A 16486-nucleotide genomic window follows, 5' to 3' on the forward strand; every position below is an offset into this window, starting at 1 on the left:
ATATATTTTAAAATGTAATTTATTCCTGTGATCAAAGCTAAATTTTCAGCATCATTACTCCAGTCTTCAGTGTCACACGATCCTTCAGAAATCATTCTAATATCAAGAAACTTTTTTATTTTTATCAGTATTTAAAACAGTTGAGTACCTTTTTCAGGATTCTTTGATGAATAGAAACATACAAAGATCAGCATTTATTTGAAATAAGCTTTTGTAACATTGTAAACTATACCATTTAAAAGCTTGGAGTCAATATATATTTTTATTTTTTTTTATTTTTTGAGTAAAGAAAATATAGAAATGTATAATTTTATTATTTAGCAAAGAAGCTTTAAATTGATGAAAAGTGATGATAAAGACATTTATAATGTTACAAAAGATTGCTATTTTAGATAAATGTTGTTCTTCTGAAATATCTATTCATCATAGAAACCTGAAAAAATTCTTCTCAGCTGTTTTTTTTTTTTTTTGAGCAAATCAGAATATTAGAATGATTTCTGAAGGAACATGCAACTGGAGTAATGATGCAAAAAAAAAAAAATCAGCTTTTAAATTACAGGAATAAGTCACATTTAAAAAAAAAAATGTCTAATGCATTAAAACACGACAAACAAACCTTCATATGTACCTTCAATACATTTTAACTTGTTTACAATTTTTAAGAAAAGATATAATGCATTAGAACATACATTGTGAATACCTTTACATATTTTATATTTAAAGGCTTTAGATAAAATACATTTGATTATAGATACATACTCTGAGAACGAGTCTTCTTGTTAAGATATTTTAATGGAAAACAAAAGACTTTAATGTGAACTACTTTTAATGTGTTTTTTTCGTCCTGTTTGGAACTTTGCATTTTTGTGGGAAAAATAACCTTTTTGCGCACCATTGACGAAAACAGTTTAGCCTGGAAAAATCAGGGTGGCTGTAATACAAAGTGTATAATGATCATGACGTGGTGTCATGCTGCATTTGTTGTATTTAAACACATTTCGTTCCACCTTTATTAACCGACGTTCAAAAGGTTGAATCTTAAGTTGACCTTGGCGTCAACTGGGCAGCTGCCCCCCCCTTCCTTTTTAACGTCATGGAAAATATGACTGATGTTGGACCCCACAAGTATGTCTCAACACTTTAGGAGTTCTTCTGTGTCTCCATAGCAAATGACATAACAGAAAGCTTAAGAAATTGCATTTGCTTTTCCCAAATGACAAATGGGAAGGGTTTCTTACATAAGTTGCAGGCTCCTGACACTGGGTTGCAGTTCCTGTCGTGACATGGACAGTCCTGGGCGCAGTTCACTCCGAACTGACCGAACTCGCAGGTCAGGTTGCAGCTAAAATGATGAGAAATACAAAGATCACATACAGAAACACTGATGAAATTAATCAATACAAGCATAGTGTACACAGCAACAGGAGTTTCCAGTGAAAATGGAACAAGGCCGTTTGGGGAATTACAGGGAATTATGCTGATTTTATAAATGCAAGAACAGGGAAGAGGAATTTAGCACTTGCAATGTATGAAACAAGAACAGTCTCATTTAAAGACACAGAACTGAAACCGGCAAAAATAAAGTGTCTTTTTGAGAAAAAAAAGGAGTTTTAAGTAAAAATGGATTCTATTTTAATGTGTTCTTTGATCTTGTCTTTCAGATCTTCGATCAAGTGATGTTTCATCAAAGGTATGATATGATTCAAGTGCAGTTTGTCATCAATATTAGCATTTTTTCAATAATATTTAATATTTAGTGATTGGTCTTACTTGACAAATCTGATCAAGTGAAAAGAAGGAACATTTTGCGTTTCAGAATGCAGATGTTACAAGGATGTCATTGGCCTTTTTAAATCTGAAGGCTAAATTCCAACAATTTAATTTAATTATTTAATTTTTCACTATCACTCAAAAGTTTGAGGTCAGTAGGATTTTTTTTTTTTTTTAAATGTGATTAATATTTGTATTCAGAACGGATGCATTAAATTGATCAAAAGTGACAGTAAAGACATTTAAAATGTTTTTTTTTTATTATTGTTTTAAGAAATAAATGGAAATCTTATTCTATAAAGATGTCTGCTTCAATTAACTTCTATATTTTTAACTTTCTGTTCATCAAAGAAAAAAATATTAAAGTAGCACAACTATTTACAACATTGAAAATAATATGTAATGTTTCTTAATCTGCATATTAGAATGATTTCTAAAGGATCATGTGATACTAAAAAGCCAGATTTGCCATTACAGAAATATTTTATTTTAATAAAAATAAAAATGTTGATACGAAAATAGACTGAAATTGTCTTTTGTATAAAGTTAAAGTGAAATCTGAACATTTACAGTCCGGCAATTGTAATTAGAGTTGCAAATGCTTCCCTTCTGTTATAAGGGCAAAGATGTGCTTTTCCTCACAAAATAAATATTTATCATTGAATTTATGTCTGCCCCGAGTATTATGTCTGGCACATTTAACCATTTTAGGGTCCTATTTAGCACACTGCAATCTGTTTAAAGGTTAACTCATCTTTAAAACATTTAGGATGACTCTTTGTTGTTTCTGTGATTCATTCGTTAATGAAAACAGGCTTTAGATATCAAGATGACCTTAATTTGTGCATGACTCAGATGTGACTTACTATGTCCCATAGAAGCCAGGGTCACAGAGACACTCTCCTGTGGCAAAATGGCAGTCTCCATTAAAACAATGGCTGCAGTCCTTTTCACAGTTTTCTCCATAGGTGCCGTTAGGACAGCGCACCTCACAGCTGAATACAGAGAGAGATACAAAGAGAAGGAGATTATACAACTGGTCAACTCAAAGACTATTTTATCTCAATGAAAATACTTAAAGGAGAAGTTCACTTCCAGAACAAAGATTTACAGATAATTTACTCACCCCCTTGTCATCCAAGACGTTCATGTCTTTCTTTCTGTAGTCGTAACGAAATTGCTTTCTGAAGCAAACATTTCAGGATTTTTATCCATATAGTGGACTTCAGTGGTGCCCGAAAGTTTGAATTTCCAAAATGCAGTTGAAATGCAACTTTAAAGGGTTCCCAGCCAAGGATGGGATAAGGGTCTTATTTAGCAAAACTATCTGTCATTTTCGAAACAAATTTACAATTTATATACTTTTTAACCTCAAATGCTCATTTTGTGAACTCTGCATTCCGGGTCAAGACAGTTAGGGTATGTCAAAACTCCCATCTAATTTTTTTCTCCAACTTCAAAATTGTCCTACATTGCTGCAGAAGTACCAACCCAGTGTTTATAAAGTGAACACGCAAGGAGGGTCAAACACTGTTACAAATAAAGGTAAAACAGCGATGTAGGATGATTTTTAAGTTGGAGGAGAAAATGAGCTGGGAGGTTTTCTACATACCCTAACTATCATGAACCGGATTACACAGGGTTCACAGAGCTAGACAAGACGAGTGTTTAAAAAGGTTAAAAAGTGTATAAATTGTCAATTTTTTAAGAAAATAACTGATCGTTTCACTAGAAAAGACCCTTCTTCCTCAGCTGGGATCATTTAGAGCCCTTTCAAGCTGCATTTAAACTGCGTTTTGGAAGTTCAAACTCGGGGCACCATAGAAGTCCACTATATAAAGAAAAATTCTAATTTTTTTTCTTTACGACTGGAGAAAGAAAGACATGAACATCTTGGATGTCAAGGGGGTGAGTAAATGATCTGTAAATGTTTGTTCTAGAAGTAAACTTCTTTAAGGAGCAACATATGAAAACTTTCAAAGGTGAATTCACTTAAACATTTTGTACGCTTCCACTTTTGTGTATATTTTATTGCAAAAACCTTGTCTTATCCCCTAATCACATGCAATTTAGTTTAATCAAGCTGGTTTACTGCACCATTATAATTCTCTTAACTACCAATATTAGTATTATAGGTTGTGCTTTATTATAGTATAAAAAAATACTATTTGCCTGCAATTAGCCATTTTATTATTTTTTTTAAATTTAGGTATTAACATTTACACACCATGTTTAAAAGTTTAGGATAACTTTTTTTTTATTTAAATGCAGTTTAGACTTTTCATTCAGCTAATATAACAAAATATAATATAATATTATAATATAATATAAAAAAAATTACTGTTTTAAATAAATTAGTAAAACAAAAAAGTCAAGTGTTTTCATTGATTATAATAATGATGTGGATGGAGTAATGATGCTGAAACTCCACCTTTGCATCACAGGAAGAAATTACATTTTAAAATGTATTAAAATAGAAAACGGTTATTTTAAATTACAAGAATATTTCACAATTTTACTGTTTTTGATCACAAAAATGCAGACTTGCTGCAGCACAAGAGATTCTTTCAAAAACATTAAAACATCTTACCAACCAAAAATGTTTGAATGATCCTGTATAGATGTATAAATGCTTTTATGTACTTCTATTTATGTTTTTATTATTATTATTTGATTTGCATAATTTCTTTAGTGAAGTGGCTAAAACAATGCAGGTCAATTCCCCCCTCACTTTTGTTTTTGTTTCATTAACAGTAATTTTTTATAACAGCTGGCTACAGTGGCCAAGGATCCATACCGATCTCCAATCCAGCCGGGATTGCAGTGGGAACACTTCCCGTTGATGCGGTTGCAGTAGTGACCGTCTTTGCATGGCGGACACTGATCCTTACAGTTCTCTCCGAAGTAACCCTCCTTACACATCTGATCACATTTTGTCCCATTCCAGCCGCTCTCACACGTTTCACAGTGACCCTCCGTCACCTTACAGGGCTGCTGGCCTTTACAGTGGCCACACCTGCATCAACAGAAACAAGAAAAGAATGGATGGTTCAGGGACAGTCAAAACCAGAATATACCAAAAATGGTTTTCTTACTCCAGTACAAATAAGCATTCTTAAATCAAGGTACAATTACTTGAGAAATAAAATGACTAGATATTATGTCTTGTTTTCAAATCAAAATTAAGTGAGTTTGTTTAAAACAAGAAAATATCTGAAAATCAAATTAATTCAAATGAGAAAACAAGATTATTTTTCTCACCCCACTGGAAGTTTATATATATATAGAAGACAATATATCTTATAAATACCTCATTTTGCTTTTCAGGTAAATGTATATTAAGATTTTTACATTTACATTTTTATTGCAACTACCAAAAATATGCCTTTTTTTAAACAATGCTGTTATTCCAAAAAAATTAAGAAAATATAAAGCTCCGAACATCAATATTCTGTAAACAGATTATTATTATGTTTTTAATTTTTAATCTGAATTAATTTTTTTTCTGGATTTTTTGATAAATAATAGAAAATTCAAAATAACACCATTTATTAAAAAAAAAAAAAGTAATATTATACATATCTGTACTGTGACTTTTGATCAATTTAATTCATTAATTTCTTTCCTTTTTTATTTTCTTATTAATTAATTTCTTTCCCTTTTTTTAATATTACCCCTTTGAATGGTAGTACAGCTTTTATATGGTAGTACATCACAATTTTCAACAAAAAATTTTAAGCAGCAAAACTTTTTCAGCATTGATAATAAAATGAAATGTTTCTTGAGGAATAAATCAGCATATTACAATGATTTCTGAAGGCTCATGTGATGAACACTAGAGTAATAACGCTGAAAATTCAGCTTTGCATCATAAAAATAAATGACATTTTAAAATATTTCAAAATAGAAAATAGTTATTTTAAATTGTAACAATATTTCACAATATTACTGTATTTTGATTAAACAAATGCATCCATAGTAAGCATAAGAGACTTCAAGTACTGTATATAATTGTTTCCTCACTTGATTCTGCAGTTCTGTCCATAGAACCCAGCTGGACACGGCTCCCGGCATAGCTTTCCTCTGTATCCGGGTTTACAGGTACACGATCCATCCACAGGGTTACACTTCCCGTTGGCGCACTGACAGTGCCGTTCACAGCGCTGACCCCAGAGCCTCTCCCTGCACTGACATCGGCCCGTAAACTGCTCACAAGGCGAGTTGTTGCACGCACACTGAGTGCCGCAGTTACGGGTAAACCAGCCAGGGTTGCAGATGCACCGGCCCGTGTTCTGGTCGCACACTGAGTTGATGCTACAGTAGCAATTGTTGTTGCACTGCGGCCCCCAGTAACCGGCATGGCAGGTGCATTTCCCCGTCTCCTGATCACATTTCCCTTTCTGACAGTTGCAGGGCTTCTCACAGTTCTCACCCCAGCGGTTTGGGTAGCACGTGCACTTCCCAGTCACGTCGTCGCATTTACCATTAGGGTGGCACGTACACATGCCCTTGCAGTCGGGACCCCAGAACTGAGCAGGACACTCTGGAGCAGTCAGGAAAAAAAGGTTGTTGTTTACAGGATCAGAGCAAAAGAAAAAATTATTTTTTCCGGGTTGTTGTTAAAGTTTAGTAGGTATAAGTTTATTTATATAGCACATTGCATATACAATGTCAAAGTGCTTTACATATAAAAGGAAATAAAAGTAATCATAAAAAACAATCACAACAATAAAAACAATGAATTTAAACATTTTAAAATTATTTAAAAAATATTTATTTATAATGAATTCAGTTTTTAGACAATATTTTATGTTGATTATAAAACTGATTACTCAGTTAAAATTGTTCTTTGATAAAATATATTTACATAGATATATTTTCTACCCATATAATTTTGGCCATATATAAATATATATTTTAAAAAGCATTTAAAAAATGTATTTTCTTGCCACAGAAATACATTTAGAAATATATTTTGGTATATGATGGTTGAAACGAATATATCAAAATATATTTAAAATATATTGTTACGATCCTCGCATCTGCGCGATTCGCTTTGTGTATGTGCATGTGCTTATGTGTATGTTGTGTGGTTGATGAACTTGGAGTCAGCTGATAAAAGGGCGGCGTTTTCGAAACATGGCGAGCTCATTTTTAAGCATGTGCGTCGTAGCGTGTGGAGCTCTGGATTCCAGTGCTACAACGGATCACTGATCGTTTTCTTTTGATTTGTTTAGTGTCCGCATTCTGTTAACTTATATTGTATAAGATCTATTCTGTGGTTCGAGTTACAACCCGAACCCTAGTTTGTTTTGGAGGACATTTGTTTAGTTTGCTTGAGTTTTTGGAGCGTAGGGGTGACCTGCCCTTTTATTTTTTGAATTGTTTTTGCGATGTGTTTTCGTTTAGGGAGTAAGGGAAGTTATCTGTAATTTTATTTTCTTTATTTACAGGTTATTTATATGACTTTATTTTCTATTGGATTTTGTTTGTTATTTTGGCCTTGGGTCACCCTGAAACCATTGCTCCATTTCTTTATATAAATATATTTTCTTATCTATTTTCATTAATAAATGATTTAACTTTATGGTTTTGTGTTTTGGTGATCTGTTGTATCTGGAATCCCGTCACTTACATGCGCACGCGCATCCAACCCCTAGACAACGGGTCGTAACAATATTCATAAATAGATTTCATTGAGCTTCACTGTTTGCAACATATATTCAGCATACATTTTGAATATATTTTGGCCACAAAACAATTTTATTTCGTTTTTTTGCCATATACTGAATATACACTACCATTCAAAAGTTTGGGGATTTTTTTTTTTATGTTTTTAAAAGAAGTCTCCTATGTGCACCAAGGCTGCATTTATTTGATAAAAAATACAGTAAAGACAGTACTATATTTATATATTATACTACAGTTGCAGTGGGATATATACTACAGTTATATATTGCAAAATTTTAAAACAACTGCTTTAATATTTAATATGCTTTATATGTTTTAATTTAAAATATAATTTATTCCTGTAATTTTTTTTAGCATCATTACTCCAGTCTTCAGTGTCACATGATCCTTTAGAAATCATTGGTATGCTATTTTGGCAATCATGAAACATTTCCTATTATTGTTGTTGTTGTTTCTGCGGTTTAATATTTTGTGGAATTTGTAATACAATTTTTTTTTTCAGGAAACTTTAATGAATAGAAAGTTCAAACTAAAAATGTCCATACTGTCACTTTTGATATATATTGAATATTAATTCAATGCACCCTTGCTGAATAAATTATTAATTTCTTAAAAAAGCTTCTAACCCCAAACTTTTGAATAGGAGTGAACTGAAATGAATATTATTGATTCAAGTGGCCTTGCTTCCATCATTAGAATTGAAATGTCATTTCATAGGTGAAGGAATGTTATGAAAGATTATGAATGCTTATGATATTTCTAATTAATTTAAGAGACATATTTAAATCATGTCAGTTGGGCCAATTTTGAAGTTGTTTTGTCTTTGAAGTCTGAAATTAGTTGCTAGTGTTAACAACACTTTTACTCTTTTACTCTTAAAAGTAAAGGTTCCAAAAAGGTATTTTTGCAGTTATGCCACAGAAGAACCATTTTTGGTTCCCCAAAGAACATTTCAGTGAACAGTTCCTACAAAAGAACCATTTTGAAGAACATTTTAAAAATCTAAAGAACCTTATTCGACTATAAAGAACCTTTTCTGCATTTGAAAGGTTCCATGGATGTTCAAGGTTCTTCATGGAACCATTAATGCCAATAAAGAACCTTTATTTTATAGAGTGTACAAGCCTTCAAAAGAAGAATTTGGAGTGGAATGCATTGAAAGATTTGACTGATTTGGGACATTTTTTTAAGAGCATTGTATTGGACAAAACAAAATCCATTTACCTGGAATAATGTAAATTTGAAATGGATATATTTGTAAAATGTATCTAAATTAGCATATTGACCTTAAAGCTAACTTGTGTGGTGCAAAAGAAAAAAAAAATTAAAATAACTTAATGAACTCACTTGTGTCACAACTTGCTCCAAAATATCCATGACGACAGCGGCATTCGTTTGGTCGGACACACACCTCGTTTTCATTACAAGTGAAGTTGCCTTCACAGAGAGCTGAGGGGACAAGCACATAATCAAGATATCAATCAAGTACGGTGACACTTAGGAAATGATCTAACATACAGGAAATGACACTTACGTGTTAAACACTCTTCGCCTTGCTGCGCCCATCCGCTGCAACACGTAAACCCTGTTGACCTAAAGAGATAAGATGACAAATCAAGATCAAACTAAGTGCACTGGTTTATTAGTTAAGGAATATTCAATCTATATAACATTTAGCTGCTATCTGAAAGAACAGCTAATCATTACACATTTGCGTCAGCATGTTCTGCAAATGCCTTGACCAAAGTTTCAACCGTCCATGAAACTGGCTCGTAAGGAATATTGCAAATGTCTGGATGCCATCTGTAGCTTCTCCTGAGCTTCACAAGCGCAGATGTTTCAGATAGCGAACATACACTGACTCGCATCCCGTCGCACAAACACAAGCGCAAGCATTCATTCCATTCTCCACCCTCGTGTCGACAGCAGTCATGTGAACCAGACGTGCTGTTTGAAGCCATAACTTTGTTGCATCGTTGGATGACTGACTGGATCCAAAATAAGGCCTGATTTGATTAGTAATTCAAATGTCCTTCATTAGGCCAGTAAGTTAGTCTAATAAACAGTCTGGATCTGATACATGGAAAAAAGCTTTGAAATAGCTTAACACAAAAAATTGTGTCATTAATTATTCACCCTCATGTCGTTCCAAACCCAAAAGGCCTTTATTCATTGTTAGTACAAAAATTAATATAAATAAATGTATATTATATATATATATATATATATATATAATATACATTTATTTATGTATATGTATTTTTTTGTGGGCCTTTTTCCATTTTTCTTTGACAGTGGAGAGAGGCAGGGAGGTGGGATTCAAACTCGGGACAGGTAGTAAGGACATCAGTGGTTCAGCCTTAAACATGGACTATTTTAATGATGTCCTTACTACCTTTCTAGGCGTTGAATGTGATAGAATGCGGTCTATGCAGGGTCAGAAAGCTCTCGGATTTCATCAAAAGTATCGTAATTTTTGTTCTGAAGATAAACAAAGGTCTTATGGGTTTGGAATGACATGAAGGTGAGTAATTAATGACAGAATTTCATTTTTGGGTGAACTATCCCTTTAAATGCAGCATTTTATTTTAAATCCAAAATACAAAATGTCTGTATTCATTCACAAAAAATATTTTAATGGTGTTCTTACTACCTTTCTGGGCCTTGAATGTGGTAGAATGTGGTGTATGCAGGGTCAGAAAGCTCTCGGATTATATCAAAAATATCTTAATTTGTAAAGATAAACAAAGGTCTTATAGGATGAGTAATTAATGTCAGAATTCTCATTTTTGGGTGAACTATCTCTTTAAATGCAGATGTTCTTCTAAATCCAAAATATAAAACGGTTATACTTATTCACAAAAAACCCCCCAAAGAACTCTCAATCTCATTTGCAGTTCTTCACGCACCAATTTTGAATATATTTTCAGTGATTAATGACTTAAATTTGGTTCACTTTGCTCACATCTTATCTTACGGCTTTAGAAGAAGTGAAATATAGTGCATGAGTCATATGCATCTTCTTTGTGTTCCACAGAGGAAAGAAAGTCATACGGGTTTGGAACGACATGAGTGTGAGTAAATGGTGACAGAATATTCTTTCTTTTTTTTTTTTTTTTTTTTTTGCATGAATTGCTCTTTTAATCCATCACATATGATCCCGCTGGAATTTTGCATGTGTCTGCGGTGGATGTTTTATTCAAAGCATCTCACAACAGGCCTGCTGCAGCAACATGCCTTTCTTTGACAGGAAATGATGGGAGGGATGAGTCTGAGACACATTAAGGACCTGAAATGAACCCATGTCTCCCATGTGAGCACCCCAGCACAATGTTTATGAAGGTTTCAGCATGTTTGTAGACTAATATACTACTGTTCAAAGGTTTGGGTTAGTTTTATTTTAAACAAAATGAATAGTTTATTCAGCGAGGAGACATTTAAATTTATCAAAAGTGACACTAAATATATGTGACCCTTGACCACAAAACCAGTCATAAGTAGCACGGGTATATTTGTAGCAATAGCCAAAAATACATTGTGTGGGTCAAAATCATCATTTTTTCTTTTATGACAAAAATCATTAGGATATTAAGTAAAGATCAAGTTCCAGGAAGATATTTTGTAAATTTCCTACTGTAAATGTATCAAAACTTAATTTTTGATTAGTAATATGCATTGCTAAGAACTTCATTTGGAGAAATTCAAAGGCAATTTTCTCAATGTTTTGAATTTTTTTTTTTTTTTTTTTTTGCACCCTCAGATTTTCAAATAGTTGTATCTCAGCCAAATATTGTCTTAACAAATCATACATCAATAGAAATCCTATTTATTCAGCTTTCAGATGATGTATAAATCTTAATTTAAAAAAAAAATACCATTATGACTGGTTTTGTGGTCCAGGGTCACGTATTTCAAATTACTTTCCAATGACAAATTATTTCAAATAAAAACTGTTCCTTTGGACTTTAAACTGAATTATGTACTCATTTTTAAATTAACACTTTTATAAGATACATTAAATTGATCAAAAGTGTCAGTAAAAAATCTATTTATTATTTAACATTATAATAAATGTTTCTTGAGCATCAGTTAGTAATTAGTATGATTTCTGAAGGATCACGTGACACTGAAGAATGGAGTAATGATGCTGAAAATTCAGCTTTTTCATAACAGGAATAAATTATATTTTAAAATATATTAAAGTAGAAAAACATTATTTTAAATTGTAATAATATTACTGTTTTAACTGCATTTTTGATCAAATAAATGCAGCCTTGGAGAGTGTAAAACACCTTTTAAAAACATTTTACTGACCTCAAACTTTTGAACTGTAGTGTATATCAAGTGATCCAATGGAAAATATGTGTAAGTGCAGTTTCGAGACTCTCTAACATTCCATGTATGATAAACAAAATTATCTTACTCCTACTCTTCTTTAAACCTTTCAAATTATCCCTGCTATCTCTACTTCAAGTGGCTTCCCCTTAAAAATTTAATACTTTCTAAGTGCTCCTTGGATATAAGACATATGCCGCCCCTCATATTCCTCCACATGTGACCCCAGAGAGGCCTTGTCCACACTTTGGCTTCCTCTGAAGCGTGGGGGCCGCTCTCTGCCTTCAGTCAGAGTTTGTTTAGCCTATGTGTGCGTGTCTTAGCCAGACATGATCTACACCGCAGCCCTGACTTCTCTGCTCTGTGTCAAACCCAGCATACGCACCACAGCCAGAACGTGGAGCTAGGACCGCAGATGAAAGCTTAAACAAATGGAAATTGAGCATCAGTCAACAGCTGGGGGGCCAAACTTGATTCAGCAACAATACAGTCCTGTGTGGAAATTCTGAGCAATTTTGTAAAGCGATCGTGAACTTCCTCTCAACGTCTGTGGTTGGTGAGAATCTCTGTTTGTGAGAATACACACTAGATCGTATCTGGTGGTTTCCATTCTGATCTCAAGTACAGCGATAGCCATCTGGAGCCAGTAATCACAAAGTAAACAAACTTTTAAACAACTGGGTAAACCATTCAGCGCCTAACACTGCTAGTAAAATTCCCCTAAAATGCTTGGCATGACGAAATACAACATGATTTTGAGACAGACTGTATACGCACATCTAAATCCAGCTGTTTTGTGTAACATATAGTGCTCATGCCTCTCGTAAGGTCATATTTTGTATGATTACAGTATTTGATCACTGAACAAGTTTGGGCAAGTGACACTTATATGTCGGTCAGGCCAATTTATTAACCGGTTACATATTATGACTAAGTTTACCATGCTCAGTTCAAAGTATTATTGCATATAAGCTTAATTAGCACAGATATATTTGTATCAAAAGCCAAAAATACATTGTATGGGTCAAAATTAGCGATTTTTCTTTTATGCCAAAAATTATTAGGATATTAAGTAACGATCATGTTCCATTTTGAAAACGTCTTACTGTAAATATATCAATACTTAATTTTTGATTAGTTATATGCATTGCTAAGAACTACACTTGGACAAAGGTGATTTTCTCAATATTTAGATTGTTTTGCACCCTCACATTCCAGATTTTCAAATAGTTGTTCTTGGCCAAATATTGTTCTATCCTAACAAACCATACAACAATGGAAAGCTTATTTATTCAGCTTTCAGCTGATGTATAAATCTCAATTTTGAAAAACTGACCCTTTTGAATGGTTTTGTGGTCCATGGTTACATATTGTGTTAAATAAATGGCCATTCAATTTCAGCAAATAAAGTATAGTTCAAAAGTTTGAGGTAAGTGCTTTTATTTTTAGCAAAGATGCATTATTAATTGATTATTGATCAAAAGTGACAATAAAGGCAGTCATAATGTTGCAAAATATTTCTGTTTCGAATAAATGAAAGAATAAAAGAATCCTGTATGCCAGTGTCCACCACAATATTAAGCAGCACAACTGTTTTCAACATCGATAATAGGAAATGTTACTTGAGCAGCAAATCAGCATATTAGAGTGATTTGTGAAGGATCATGTGACTCTGAAGACTGGAGTGATGATGCTGAAAATTCAGCTTTGCATCTTAGGAGTCAATTACATTTTCTGACGTGTAGTTTAAAGCAGATGACCTGCAGAAGGTTTGATTAAGAAGGTGATTTCTGCTTTAGCATTTTAGACGAGACTATATTTGTTTGTAAGTGTTTTGATTTGTGATTTGATAGATCTATGTGGACATCAGCATTGATTAAGACTGTGGTGAGCCTTCTATATCCATTCTTAAAAGGATAATTGACCCAAGAATGAAAGTTGTGTTGTCGTTTACTCATCCTTATGTTATTTTCCTGTTGAACAAACAGGAAAAATGTTAGTAGCCAAATAGTTACTGGTAGCCATTGACTTCCATAGTATTATGGAAGTCAGTGGATACCAGCTGATTCCACATTCTTTAAAATACCTTATTTTGTGTTCAGCAGATGAAAGAAACTTTGGAGGGTGAGTAAATGTTGCCAGAATTTTCATTTTTGGGCGAACTGGCAGTTTAATGAAATGTAGGTCATACAGTATGTTGTGGGTAGATGATGCACCCTTGATGACCTCTGCGTTTAGATTAGAGTTTACAATCTGTATTGACTGTGGAACTGTACAGTTCTTGTTTTTTTTTTTCCTGTTTCAAACTATTAAATGAGTGGAGTACAGTAAACAAAGACTGTTACAAGACCTTTAATGTAGAATGATGCTTGTTTTTGTACTTTTAAGTTAATATAAACATTTGTATGCACTTTAAGAAGTATTTTATTGCCAATTAATAGTTGTTTTTGTTTTTCATAGGCTTTTATACAATGTGTTAACTGTGCCACGACTTCAGCGGTTCAAGTGCTTGAGTATTTGGTGTCGCCCCCTATCCCTCAGTGTGTGCCAGTGACCCAGATGTGAAACAGGATGACTGACACACATCAGATTCAAATCATTTGCCATTTGGAACATCAAAAACAACTTTAGTAAAGTTACTAAACACTTATTTCTGTGCACTTTCATATATATTATGATTCATTAGTGATGTAACAATCAGAAATAAACAATTTGGGTCTATATTTAACTTTAAAAATAAAGATTAATGAAAAGATCTGTCATTTCACAACTTTTAATTTAATACACCTCTTCATGTTCTTGACTGCTTTCTTGGAGCTCACAGAAATGCTGTTTAATTGCAATTAATTGCTGGTGCATTAAATAAACTTTGATTTAACAATATTTGATTTTCACACCTATTCACATAAGGCCTTTGTACTTGAGTGAAATCATGCATTGCGTCTACTATAGAATCAGAAGACATTAATGCTTCTTTTATGTCTTTTCCCCCCTAGAAGTTATTCATCCGACTTACCCTGGAATTTTGCACACGTTCCTACCCTTTGGATTGAGCTCTTGGCTGAAAACAGGACACAAGCATAGAAGCAAAAGCACTAAAACCGCTAAAGTGCCCTTCAGATCCATGGTAGAAGAAACAGCATCTCTCCATGCGCCTCTTCTGCTCAGCATTCCTTTTCTTTACAATCTCTAGAAGTTCAGATGGGTTAATCTGTAAGTCTCAAAACCGTCGACTTCAATCGTTTGAAAGTTATTTTATCCGTAAAGTCAGACTCCAAAGGTTGAGGCAGCGGAGAGAAAAGAGGAGGAGAGGGCGCACAGACGTTATAAAACCAAAGTGTTATTCCCTCCGTCCAGCCCCAGTTCCTGAGAACTTCTGCTTTTATTGTGCGCTCCAAACACTGGTGGATGTAACTGGTGCATTGCTGGAAACTTCTGACACCCTGATACTCCCAATTGTCCGCTATTATTTCCAAAGTGCAGATTTTCAGAGAGGATATGCTGCTTCAGAACGTGTCAAGAAAAAAAGCGCTGCAAAACTTTATGTGCGTCCATTTTGGAAAAGAAACGGGAACTTTAAAACGGATCGTTGTTCTCTTTTCAGAGGGGAAATTCCTAATTAGTGATCCTATCTCTGGCTCTGGCTCTTGGGAATTCGGTGCGCCTGCTCTCTTTGGCGTGCAGCGGTTTCCCAAATTCTGACCGAAACCACCCGAGCAGCTCCTCATCGAGTGGGTGTGACTATAGTGTATATGCTTAGGACTTAACCATGGACCCATCCAGCCCCCCTTACTAACCCCGTCAACATGTCCGCATTATTTGCGCGTGCGCACACAAGCGTACCTATGTAGTAGACTTTTGGGTAACAATTTTTGGTATTTCCTATAAGGTTCTCTTTGTAAAATGTTTATGAAGCTGTTCATAATTGACTAATAATTCCTTTACAAATGCACTATAAATGATAAGCAGTTATAAATGCGAGAATAAAAAGAGTGATTTTAACGCAATACCTGCCCAATAGTGAGCCATTTCTAACTCACGTGTTATAATGCTCCATAAATGTATTTATTAGTGCTGTGCAACGATTAATCGCGATTAATCGCATCCAAAATAAACGTTTTCGTTTTTGTTTACATACACAAAGTGTTTGTGTGTGTACTGTGTGTTTATTATGTATATATGAATACACACATACAGTATATATATGAAAATATTTACATGTATATTTTTTATTGATATAATTAATAATATATCTAAATATATTTAAACATATTTTTCTGAAATATATACATGCATGTATGTGTATTTATATATACATAATAAATATACACAGAACACACACGTTATGTAAACAAAACGTTTTTGACTATATTGTTATTTTTGATGTGATTAATTGCGATTAATCGTTGCACAACACTAATATTTATTCATACTTACTATATCATATACATAACCACATATGATGCCTATCCACAGCAGTGATTAAAAACTGATGTATTTTGTTTATCAAGATGAAATTATCAAACTACATTAAGGTTCACATGTAACTAAAAATAAAGTTTGATAATTTTATATCAATAAACAGAAGATATCAGTTTGCATACGCTGCTGCGGATAGTCATCGTGAACTTCTGGTAAGCAACAGTAAGAAAAGTGATGTGAGTCATAAGATACAAATGAGAAAAAACCA

General features: G+C 33.5%; 1 protein-coding gene across 1 annotated transcript in view; it reads right to left on the reverse strand.

Annotated features, from left to right (window-relative positions):
- The window catches only part of scarf2 (scavenger receptor class F, member 2), a 38178-nt gene extending 22538 nt beyond the window's left edge, over positions 1–15640 (reverse strand). The window contains exons 1-7 of the mRNA XM_051110670.1: positions 14813–15640; positions 8996–9054; positions 8809–8910; positions 5794–6313; positions 4568–4786; positions 2637–2765; positions 1239–1342 (exon numbers count right to left, since the gene is read on the reverse strand). Coding sequence (XP_050966627.1) covers positions 1239–1342; positions 2637–2765; positions 4568–4786; positions 5794–6313; positions 8809–8910; positions 8996–9054; positions 14813–14967 — 1288 coding nt within the window. The 5' untranslated portion in view covers positions 14968–15640. The remainder of the gene's footprint in view (positions 1–1238; positions 1343–2636; positions 2766–4567; positions 4787–5793; positions 6314–8808; positions 8911–8995; positions 9055–14812) is intronic.
- Positions 15641–16486: the final 846 nt, after the last annotated feature.

The sequence above is a fragment of the Labeo rohita genome, chromosome 5 (genome assembly GCF_022985175.1).
Source record: "Labeo rohita strain BAU-BD-2019 chromosome 5, IGBB_LRoh.1.0, whole genome shotgun sequence".
In the NCBI taxonomy this organism is placed as follows: Eukaryota; Metazoa; Chordata; class Actinopteri; order Cypriniformes; family Cyprinidae; genus Labeo; species Labeo rohita.